The 10,909-nt window shown below is 56.1% G+C and overlaps 1 protein-coding gene across 2 annotated transcripts; it reads left to right on the top strand.

Moving 5' to 3' along the window:
• The first annotated feature begins 91 nt into the window (after positions 1 to 91).
• LOC104065392 (H/ACA ribonucleoprotein complex subunit 3) lies at positions 92 to 8,334 on the top strand. Of its 2 annotated transcripts, XM_054053144.1 has the most exons (11): positions 92 to 284; positions 1,597 to 1,989; positions 2,701 to 2,808; positions 2,927 to 3,044; positions 3,139 to 3,325; positions 3,928 to 4,068; positions 4,288 to 4,392; positions 4,670 to 4,888; positions 5,568 to 5,673; positions 5,749 to 5,931; positions 7,935 to 8,057. In XM_054053144.1, the coding sequence occupies exons 1-10, from the start codon at positions 173 to 175 to the stop codon at positions 5,844 to 5,846; spliced, it is 1,587 nt and encodes a 528-aa protein (XP_053909119.1). In that variant the 5' UTR covers positions 92 to 172; the 3' UTR covers positions 5,847 to 5,931; positions 7,935 to 8,057. The 2 variants fall into 2 exon arrangements, with proteins under 2 accessions (XP_053909119.1, XP_053909120.1); XM_054053145.1 differs by lacking the exons at positions 92 to 284; positions 1,597 to 1,989; positions 2,701 to 2,808; ... (5 more) ...; positions 5,568 to 5,673; positions 5,749 to 5,931 and adding an exon at positions 6,948 to 7,038 and having other exon boundaries at positions 7,935 to 8,334.
• Positions 8,335 to 10,909: the final 2,575 nt, after the last annotated feature.

Here is a 10,909-nt window from a genome sequence, read left to right as displayed (position 1 = left end):
GGGATACAACGAGGCAGCCCCCCCCCCCCCCCCCCGCCCCTTCGCCGCCATTTTGCTCCTCCCCCCCCCCCCCCCCGCCCCTTCGCCGCCATTTTGCTCCTCCCCCCCCCCCCCCCCCGCTTTATTTTTGCCTCCAGGCGCGTTTATCGCCTTTATCGCTCCTTTTTGCGCTATGGGGGTGCGGAGGCGGCCCCGCAGTGAGGCCAGGCTGGACCCTGAGACCGCCGAGTATTTCCGAAGGGCCCTGGAGACGTTGGAAGGAGGGCTGAACGCGGAGGAGCTGAGTGAGTGGGGTTTTGGGGCTCCTTGATAGGGTTTTGGGGCTCCCTGAAGGGGATTATGGGTCAGTGAGGAGATTTTGGGGCGCCCTGAAGGGGTTTGGGGGTCTATGAGGAGATTTTGAGGTTCCCTGAGGGGGCTTTTGCGTCAGTGAAGAGGTTTTGGGGTTCCCTGAGGGGGTTTTGGGGCTCCCTGAGGGGGTTCTGCATCACTGAGGAAGTTCAGGGTCCCCCTGAGGGGGCTTTGGGATCAGTGAAGAGATTTTGGGGCTCCCTGAAGGGGATTATGGGTCAGTGAGGAGATTTTGGGGCGCCCTAAAGGGGTTTTAGGGTCTATGAAGGGATTTCGGGGCTCCCTGAGGGGGTTTGGGGGCTCCCTGAGGGGGTTCTGGGTTGTGGAGGGGGTTTTGAGGCTCCTTGAGGGGAATTTGTGTCTTTCTGAGGGGCTTTGGGGTCAGGGAAGATATTTTGGGGTCAATGAGTTGATTTTGGGGCTTCTCTGAGTGGGGCTTTTGGATCACTGAAGAGGTTTTGGGGCTCCCTCAAGGGGATTATGGGTTAGTGAGGAGATTTTGGGTCTGCCTGAGGGGGTTTGGGGGTCTATGAGGAGGTTTTGAGGCTCCCTGAGGGGGCTTTTGCGACAGTGAGGAGGTTTTGGGGCTCCCTGAGGGGGTTTTGGGGCTCCCTGAGGGGGTTCTGCGTCACTGAGGAAGTTTAGGGTCTCCCTGAGGGGGCTTTGGGATCAGTGAAGAGATTTTGGGGCTCCCTGAAGGGGGTTATGGGTCAGTGAGGAGATTTTGGGGCACCCTAAAGGGGTTTTGCGGTCTACGAGGGGATTTTGGGGCTCCCTGAAGGGGATTATGGGTCAGTGAGGAGATTTTGGGGCACCCTAAAGGGGTTTTGGGGTCTACGAGGGGATTTTGGGGCTCCCTGAGGGGAGATTTGGGGCCCTATGGGGTAATATTTATGGAATTATGGGGCAATTAAGTAGTAATTCTTGCGATTGTTTTTGGAAGGTGTTTTTGGGGGGTGATATTTATGCAGTTTTGGGGTAACCCAATAATAATTCCTGTGTGTTTGTTTTTAGAAGGTGGTTTTTGGGGGTAATTTTGTACTTTTTGGATAACGGAGTACTTATTAAGTAGTAATTTCTGCGTTTTTGTTTCTAGAAGGGGGGTTTGGGGCCATATTTATGGATTTTTGGGGTATAAAGTGAGCAAAACACACTTATGTTTATTTTTAGGAGGTGTTTTTGGAGGAATAAGTGTTCTTTTTTGGGGGTGATGACTTACCGCTCCCCATTTCTCTCTCCCCGCAGCCCTCTTTGCCCCCAACGTCCTCTTGGAAGCGGTGTCATCGATGCCGGAGGCAGCGTTGGACGCGTGGGGCTCGCGGGTGCTGCAGGCGCTGGCGCCGCGGGCGCCGCTGGGGATGTTGGGGCGACTCTTGGCACCCCTGGTTTTGGGGGGCCTCGGGGGACCTTCGGGGCACCCGCTGGGGGCTCGGGTGCTAGAGGCGGCGCTGGGACGGGTGCCGGCGGCGCTGGAGGAGGAAGAGGAGAACGGAGAAGGCGCGAGGAAGGTGGTGACGGAAGCCGTTGCGCAGCTGGCGGTGGCGGTGAGGGACGACGTGGTGGCTTTCGCCCGGCACCCGGCCGGGAGCTTCGTGGTGCGGGCGTTGCTGCGGGTGCTCGGGGGGGTCACGGAGGCAGGTGAGGCAGTTGGGGAGTTTGGGAAGGGGAATTAGGGGGTGATCGGGTGAGGTTTGAGGGGCTCCGGAGGCTCTCGGGGCAATTTGGGGGCCATCTGAGGCGGTTTTGGGGAGGGCTGAAGGAGGTTTTGAGGTCATCGAGGGATGTTTGAGGGGGTCTGGAGGCTCTCAGGGGGTGGTTAAGGGGCATCAGGGGCAGTTTGGGGGGGCTGAAGGAGGTTTTTGGGTGATTGGGGAAGGTTTGAGGAAGGCCTGGAGGCTCTGTGGGAGGTTTGGGGGCACGTGGGGCAGTTTGAGGGGACAGGAGGAGGTTTTTGGGGTGATTGGGGGGAGGTTTGAGGGGCTCTGGAAGCTCTCAGGGGGTGGTTTGGGGGCACCAGGGGCAGTTTGGGGGGGCTGAAGGAGGTTTTGGGGTGATTGGGGGAAGGTTTGAGGGGCTCTGGAGGCTCTCAGGGGGTGGTTTGGGGGCACCAGGGGCAGTTTGGGGGGCCTGAAGGAGGTTTTGGGGTGAATGGGCCTCAGGGGGGACATTGGGGGCTCTGGGGGGCAAAAGGGAGATTCGGGGGGGTCTATGTTGGATCGATTTTGGGGGGTTCTGGGGGTGGTTTGGGGGCAATTAGAGGGGTCTGGGGTAGCTTGGGGGGAGGTTGTGTGTCATTAATTGGGTGAAGTAGTTAATTAACGAGGATGTATTGCTCTGCTTCCCCCCCAGGAGCCCCTCAGCTGGGGGCGTGGCCAAAGGACAAGGGGGCGGGGCTTCCCCCCTCCTTCCAGCCCCTCCTGGACCAATTAGCGCAGGCCTTTGAGGACCACCTGCCCTGTGAGCACCCCCCCGACCTCGCTAATTACCTCTCCTGACTCTTTTAATTATCTCTTACCCCCTCTAATTACCTCCAACCCCTCTAATTATCTCCAACCCCGCTAATTACCCCCCGCAGCGCTGCAGTCCCCGGCATCCGCCAGCCTCTGCCTGCAGGGGGCGCTGCAGGCGCTGCACCACAGCCGTCCCAGTGCCTGTGCACACCTCTGTGACGCTGTCCTGAGCTGCGCTGGAGGGTGAGTGACAGCCACACGCTCCGCCCCCTCCCCTCGAGGCTCCGTCCCCTCCCCTCAAGGCTCCACCCACCCCCTATCCCTTTCCACCCCCCAGCTCCCTGGTCTTGGGGCTGCAGGACCCCGAGCGCAGCCGGCTACTGGAGGCGGCCATGACGGTAGCCGAGCCTGGCGTCCTGCGCCAGCTCTTCCTGCAGCTGAAGGGGAACCTGCGGGCCGTGGCCGAGCACCGCGTGGCCAATCACGGGCTGCAGCGCCTGCTGGAACGCGCCCCCGAGGACGTGGTAGGCAGAGCTGGTGGGTGGGGGGATTTGGGGCTCCCTGGCGGGGTATGGGGGCTCCCTGAGGGGGTTTTGTGACTCAGTGTGGGGGTTTGGGGTTCCCTGAGCAGTTTTTGGGACTCCCTGAGGGGGTTTTGAGACTCAGTGTGGGGGTTTGGGGGCTCTCTGAGGGGGTTTTGTGACTCACTGTGGGGGTTTAGGGTTCGCTGAGCAGTTTTTGGGGCTCCATGAGGGGGTTTTGTGACTCACTGTGGGGGTTTAGGGTTCGCTGAGCAGTTTTTGGGGCTCCATGAGGGGGTTTTGTGACTCAATGTGGGGGTTTGGGGTTCGCTGAGCAGTTTTTGGGGGCTCCATGAGGGGGTTTTGTGACTCAATGTGGGGGTTTGGGGTTCGCTGAGCAGTTTTGGGGGCTCTGTGAGGGATTTTTGGGTCTCCCTGATGGGATTTCGGGGCCTGTGTGAGGATTTTGGGGCTCTCTGAGGGGGTCTTCGAGGCTCCCGGAGGGCTTTTGGAGCCTCTTTAGGGGATTTTGGTATCTCTGAGAGATTTGGGTGTCTTTCTGAGCATATTTACCGTTATTCCTGTCGGCTTTTTTCCCACTACAGATTCAGGAGGTGCTTTCGGAACTGGGACCGGCGCTGTCAGAGCCGCTGGTGCGGGGCCACCCCGGGGTCCTCACGGCTTTGATGGGTGCCTGCAGGCGCTGCCCTGCGCTCCAGCAGGAGGCGCTGCGCTACCTGCTGCAGGTAGGCCACGCCCCCCTCTTGGGCCACGCCCCCATGCCGTGATACACTCTGACCTAAGTGGGCATCCTGTGTGGCCACGCCCCCTCCCCGTGTGGCCACGCCCCCTCCCCGTGTGGCCACGCCCCCTTTGCCCCCCCCACAAACCCTTGGTGCTCCACATGGTCTTAATGCTCCTCTGTGGATGTGGGAGTTACGGACTTTCTTTTCTTTCTCCAACAGGCGTTTGGGTGCTGGGAGCCTTCGGAGCGGCGCCGGAGCTGCCTGGGACCCTTGGCCACGCTCCGGCCCTTTGGGAATGGGGACACCGAGGGGACGGAGCCTGAGGTGAAAGATATTTATCTTCCAAAGCCCCATTTTCACCCCCTGTTTCTGGGTGGTTTGGGGGTCTTTTCTTTCCCCTTGGTAGTTTTTTGTTCCCCTCCAGCCCACTTCTATCCCCCCAAACCCTTTCTGCCTCCCATTTACCACCCAAACCCCTCATTTCACCCCCATTTTTGGGGTCCCCATCAACCTTCTCTTCTCCCAGTTATGTTTCTGCTTCCTCCTTGCTGCTGCCATACTGGTTTTTGCGCCTCCCCAACTGGTTTTCCCTCCCCCACAGGCTGCGTTGGCCGCCGTGGGGCTGCACGGATCCCTCCTCCTGCAGCACCTCCTGCATTTTGGGGACCCGGGCCCGATCCTGGGGGCTTTAATGGCTCTTTCGCCCCCGGCTTTGGTGGCCCTGGCTCGAAGTCCCCCTGGCAGCCACGTCTGGGACGCCATCCTCGCCTCCCCAGCTGTGCCCGCCCGTGCCCGGCGCCGCCTCCTGCGCAAGCTTAAGGTGAGGGGATGGATTTGGGGCCAAATGCTTGAGGTTTGGGTCATTTAGGGTGAAATGCTTCAGTTTTTGGTCATTTAGGGGCCAAATCTCTCATTTTAGGGGCAAAATCCCTTGGGTTTGGGTCCATTAGAGGACGAATGTCTCGCTTTAGGGGACAAATGTATCATTTTAAGGGGCGAACGTCTCGTTTTAGGGGTGAAATCCTTCACTTTGGTTCATTGGGGGGGTCAAATCCTTTGGGTTTGGGGTTAAATCTTTCAGGTTTTGGTCCGTTGAGACCAAATGTGTCATTTTGAGGGCTGAATCCTTCATTTTGGCCACAAAATCCTTCATTTTGGGCACAAAATCCTTCATTTTGGGGGCCGGATCCCCCGTTTGTTGGACAAATCCATTAGTTTTGCATCACTTGTGCCCAAATGTTTCTTTTTGGGGGGTAAAATATTTTGGGTTTGGGACATTTGGGTTCAAATTTTTCTATTTTGGGGTCTTTGGGGATCAAATCTTTCATTTTGGAGGTCAAATGCTTCGTTTTTGGGGTCGTTTGGGGCCAAAGCGCTCTACTTTTGGGGCCAAACCCTTCATTTTAGAACCAAATCCATGGGTTTTTTGGGGGGCCAAATCCATGGGGGTTTTTGGGGGCAAATCCATGAGTTTTGGGGCCAAACCCTGTGTCCCGCAGGGCCACTTCTTGTCGTTGGCTCGTCACCGCAACGGCAGCCGCGTCCTCGACGCCATCTGGGCTACAGCGCCTGGAGCCACCCGCGACGCCATTGCCCGCGAGCTGGGTGAGCTGTGGGGGAGATGTGGGGCACAGGGGGCAGATATGGGGCAGCCCTGACCCCCTTCTTTGTCCCCTTCAGGCCCACAGCGCCAGGCCCTGCTCCACGACCCCCACAGCCGCGCCATTGCCCTCGCGCTTATGGGGCAGAAGCGCCCGCGGGCCTCTCTGGAGGACTGAAACCACAGAGAGGGTGCCACAAACAGGCCCCTGCGCGCCGCTCTGCTCCCACTTCCTGCGTTCTGCTGCTCCAGTTCCTTTTAATGTAAATAAAATCATTTTGTTTGCTTTTGGGGGGTTTTAGGCTCATTTTGTGGGGGTGTTTTAGTTTGCTTTTGGTGTTTTTGCCCGCATTTTAGGGGGATTTGTCTGTTTTTAGGGCGTTTTACCTTACTTTTGGGGTCTTTCTGCCCATTTTTGCCTTTCTGGTGCCAGTTTTGGAGTCTCTCGACTCATTTTTGGGGGGAATTCAGTTTGGGTTTTGGATATTTCTCCCCATTTTAAGGGATTTTAGGGATATTATAGTTTGGTTTTGTGGTCTCTGCCCGATTTGGGGTATGTTAGCTTATTTTGGGATATTTCACCTTATTTTTTGGGATTCTGGTCCCAGTTTTGGGCCTCTGGCACTCATTTTGGGGCAATTTAGTATGATTTTTGGGGATATTTGTCCCCATTTTAAGAGGCTTTGTCTCTTTTGGGGGTATTTTAGCTCGGGTTTGGGGGTTTCTCTGCCCATTTTGAGGACTCGGTGCCCACTTTGAGGTATTTTAGGTTATTTGGGGGGGTCCGTGTGCCTCTTCTTGGGGTATTTCTGCACATTTTGGCGTCATTGTACCTCTTTTGGGGGGCGTCGTACCCATTTTTGAGGTCTTTACGCCTATTTTTTCTTCTATTACCCATTTTGGCGTCTCTTTTGGGGCCAAATCTCTCAGTTTTGGGTCCTTTGGGGCCAAATTTCTTGTTTTATGGGCAAAATCCCTCCGTTTTAGGTCATTTGGGGCAAAATCCATTGGGTTTGGGGCCTTTTGGGGCCAAATCTCTCCTTTTGGATGCCAACTCTGTCATTTTTGGGGGGCATTTCCCTCGGGTTTGGACCATTTGGGGCGAAATCTCGTTTTGGGGGCGAAATTCCTTGGGTTTGGGTTCTGTTTGAGCCCAAATCCCGGCTTTGTGTTAGGCCACGCCCTCTTCTGTCAATCACCCATGAGGCCACGCCCCCCTCACCGCCCACCAGCACTTTGCAGAGGGTAGGGCCACGCCCCCTCCCTCGGTCCGCCCACTTCCCGTCGTGCCCCGCGGCTTTGCCGCCATTGCCGCCATGTTCCTCCAGTGCTACACGGACGAGCGCGGGGAGCGCGTTTACACCCTGAGGGTGGGTGTGGGGCTGAGGGGCAGAGAGGGCCTTTTAGGGGGTCTGAGGGGGTAGTTGGGGTCAGGGAGGGCCTTTTAGGCGTCTGAGGGGGGAGTTATGGGACATAGAGAGCAGTTTGGGGGCAGTTGTGGGGCAGGGAGGTGCTTTAAGGGGTCTGAAGCAGGTAGTTGGGGGTCTGAGGGGGTAGTTGGGGTCCGGGAGGGCCTGTTAGGCGTCTGAGGGGGGAGTTATGGGACATAGAGAGCAGTTTGGGGGCAGTTGTGGGGCAGGGAGGTGCTTTAAGGGGTCTGAAGCAGGTAGTTGGGGGTCTGAGGGGGTAGTTGGGGTCAGGGAGGGCCTTTTAGGCGTCTGAGGGGGGAGTTATGGGACATAGAGAGCAGTTTGGGGGCAGTTGTGGGGCAGGGAGGTGCTTTAAGGGGTCTGAAGGAGGTAGTTGGGGGTCTGAGGGGGTAGTTGGGGTCAGGGAGGGCCTTTTAGGCGTCTGAGGGGGGAGTTATGGGACATAGAGAGCAGTTTGGGGGCAGTTGTGGGGCAGGGAGGTGCTTTAAGGGGTCTGAAGGAGGTAGTTGGGGGTCTGAGGGGGTAGTTGGGGTCAGGGAGGGGCTTTTAGGTGTCTGAGGGGGGGAGTTATGGGGCAGGGAGGTGCTTTAAGGAGTCTGAAGTGGGTGAGTTAGGGGTCAGGAAGTGCAGTTGTGGGTCAGGGAGTGATTTGGAGAGCAGTTGTGGGGCTTTTAGTGAAATGAGGGAAGAGTTAAAAGGGGGCCGGAAGGGCAGTTGTGGTGCTTTTAGGGGTCAAAAAGGGGGCAGAAGGAGCGATTGGGGGGCAGTTGTGGGGCAGAAAGGGCAGTTGGGGGGCAGCTGTGGGTCCTCACTGCCCCCCTTTTCCCTCACCGCAGAAGCTGTCGCCGTCGGGGCAGCCCACCCGCTCGGCGCACCCGGCGCGCTTCTCGCCCGACGATCGCTTCTCCCGGCACCGCTTGGCACTCAAGCGCCGTTTCGGCCTCCTCCCCACCCAGCAGGCACGGCCGCTGCTCTGAACCCACCCCGGCACTAACGGCTCCAAATCCGGCACCGGCACCTCCGAATATGACACCGGCACCTCCAAATCTGCCACCGGAACCTCTGAATCCGGCACCGTTGGCTCCGAATCAGGTCCAGCCTCTCCAAACCCATCCCGGCCGCTCTTGAATCCGGCACCGTTGGCTTTGTAAACTCATTGTAGCCTTTCTAAACCTCTGGAAGGTGTCGGAGAGAGTTTGATTTGCCGGCGGTTCCGGTGTTGTCTAAGAGCCTGGATCTTTGGATCTTGTCTTTGTGACCTTGGAAGACCAAGCTCTGCGTCTTGGGGGGGCTCTAGAGGGGTCCTGGGGCGCTCTAGAAGGGTCCTGGGGGGCTCTAGAGGCGTCTTAGAGCCTCTAGAGGGGTCTTGGGGGGCTCTAGAGGCGTCTTAGGGGGCTCTAGAGGGATCCTGGGGGGCTCTAGAGGGGTCTTGGGGGGTTCTAGAGGCGTCTTAGGGGGCTCTAGAGGGGTCCTGGGGGACTCTAGAGCGGTCTTGGGGGGGCTCTAGAGGCGTCTTAGGGGTTCTAGAGGGCTCCTGGGGGGCTCTAGAGGGGTCTTGGGGGGCTCCCCCTATACTCCTCCGCTGAAACCCCCTATACAGCGGGTTGGCCACGCCCCCTCCGCTATAACCCCCTATGCAGCGGGTTGGCCACGTCCCCTCGTTCGCTCCGATTGCTGCTCGGCCACGCCCCCCTCCCTTTGGCCCGTATTGCGCTTTGGCCGCTGTCTGCGGTGCTTTGGCCACGGCCCCCTTTGCCGAAGTCTATGCGGTACATTGGCCACGCCCCCCTCCCCCGTTAGCCCCTAATGCTGCTTGGCCACGCCCCCTCCCCGTTAGCCCCTATTGCTGCTTGGCCACGCCCCCTCCTTTAGCCACGCCCCCTCTCCCTCCTCAGCGCCGCCGCGGGACGCGCCCCCCCCCAACCCCTCAGGTAACGGTCTTCCATTCCCGCCCTTTTCCCGCCCCGAAATGAGGGGAAACCCTCCCAAAACGAGGGGGTTTCACCCCAAAAACACGAGCGGGTTCGTGGGGGGGGAGGGATGGACCGAAATCGCGGGGTTTTTACCTCAAAACGGCGATTTTTCAGCCCAAAAAGGGCTCCGGGGGCTGCGATGAGGGTGGGTTTGGCCTCAAAGTGGCTGATTTGGCCACGAAACGTCCTTTTTTCCACTCCCAAGTGCTTCTTTTCCCCCCAAACTGCTTTCTTTTCCCCCCAAACTGCTTCCTTTTCCCCAAAATGACCCTTTTCTTCCCAAAAAATGGTCCTTTTTCGCCAAAAAAATGGACCTTTTCCACTCAAAACCGCTCATTTTCCCCCAAAAGAGAGCATTTCTCCACCAAACCCCATCATCTCTTCCCTTAAAAGCTGATTTTCCTACAAATAGTCTTTTTTTCCTCCTAAAAGCCTCACTTTTCACCCTCAAAAATGACTCTTTTCCCCCTTAACCATTCTTCACCCGCCAAAAAATGGTCCTTTTCTCCACCAAAATGACTCTTTTCCACCAAAAAATGGTCCTTTTCTTCCCCCAAATGGTTCTTTTCCACCAAAAAATAGTCTTTTTCCTTACCAAAACGATCATTTCCCTCAAAAACACTACTTTTTCCCCCAAAAGAGAGACCTTTTCCCCCCAAACCCCTCATTTTTTTCCCTCAAAGTGGCTGATTTTGCCACAAACTCTCCTTTTTTTCCCCCTAAAAGCATCACTTTTCGCCCCCAAAATGGCTGATTTTGCCACAAACTCTCCTTTTTCCCCCTAAAAGCATCACTTTTCACCCCCAAAATGGCTCTATTTCCCTCAAGCAGCTCTTTCCCCTCTCCAAAATGGTCCTTTTCTCCCCCAAAATGACTCTTTTCCACCAAAAAATGGTCCTTTTCTCCCCCAAAATGACACTTTTCCACCAAAAAATGGTCCTTTTCTCCACCGAAATGACTCTTTTCCACCAAAAAATGGTCCTTTTCTCCACCGAAATGACACTTTTCCACCAAAAAATGGTCCTTTTCTCCACCGAAATGACTTTTTTCCACCAAAAAATGGTCCTTTTCTCCACCAAAATGACTCTTTTCCACCAAAAAATGGTCCTTTTCTCCACCAAAATGACTCTTTTCCACCCAAAAATGGTCCTTTTCTCCCCCAAAATGACACTTTTCCACCAAAAAATGGTCCTTTTCTCCCCCAAAATGACTCTTTTCCACCCAAAAATGGTTCTTTTCTCCCCCAAAATGGTTCTTTTCCCAAAAAATATACTCATTTTCCCCCAAAAAATGATCCTTTTTCCTCAAAAACGCTCCTTTATTGCCTGGAAATGCTCCTCTTCCCCCAAAAATGGTATTTTTTTCCTCCAAAATGGTCATTTTCCACCCAAAAAATGGTCCTTTTTCTTAAAAATGCTCCTTTCCTTAAAAAAAAGGTCCTTTTTCCTCAAAAAAAGGTCATTTTCCCAAAAAAGATGATCCTTTGTCCTCAAAAATGCTCCTTTATCCCCCCCAAAATGGCCCTTTTCCCTCTAAAATGCTCTTTTCCCCCTAAAAATGCTCTTTTCCCCAAAAAAACGGTCCTTATCCCTCAAAAATGGTCCTTTTTTCCCCCCCTTTTCCTGATAAAAAATGGCCGTCTTGGGGTCGTGACCTCCTGGTGACGCCGCTGACCTCTCCGTGACCTCACTGCCTTCTTGGTTCCTTCGCAGCGGCCATCTTGGCGTCGTGACCTGGCGGCGACCCCACAGGCCTTGTGACCTCGTGGCGGCCATCTTGGCGTCATGACCTCTGGGTGACCTTGCCGACCTTTCGCCGCCCCCCTCGGCGGCCATCTT

The sequence above is a fragment of the Cuculus canorus genome, chromosome 39 (assembly GCF_017976375.1).
Source record: "Cuculus canorus isolate bCucCan1 chromosome 39, bCucCan1.pri, whole genome shotgun sequence".
Taxonomy (NCBI): Eukaryota; Metazoa; Chordata; class Aves; order Cuculiformes; family Cuculidae; genus Cuculus; species Cuculus canorus.
This window is presented reverse-complemented; position numbering and strand designations above follow the sequence as displayed.

Bases quoted from the DNA above. Each gene is read 5' to 3' on its own strand.
- LOC104065392 (XM_054053144.1), top strand. From the start codon at position 173: ATGGGGGTGCGGAGGCGGCCCCGCAGTGAGGCCAGGCTGGACCCTGAG. The intron at 285-1,596 runs GTGAGTGGGGTT...CTCTCCCCGCAG, and splicing joins GCTGAACGCGGAGGAGCTGA to CCCTCTTTGCCCCCAACGTC. The intron at 3,045-3,138 runs GTGAGTGACAGC...TCCACCCCCCAG, and splicing joins GTCCTGAGCTGCGCTGGAGG to CTCCCTGGTCTTGGGGCTGC.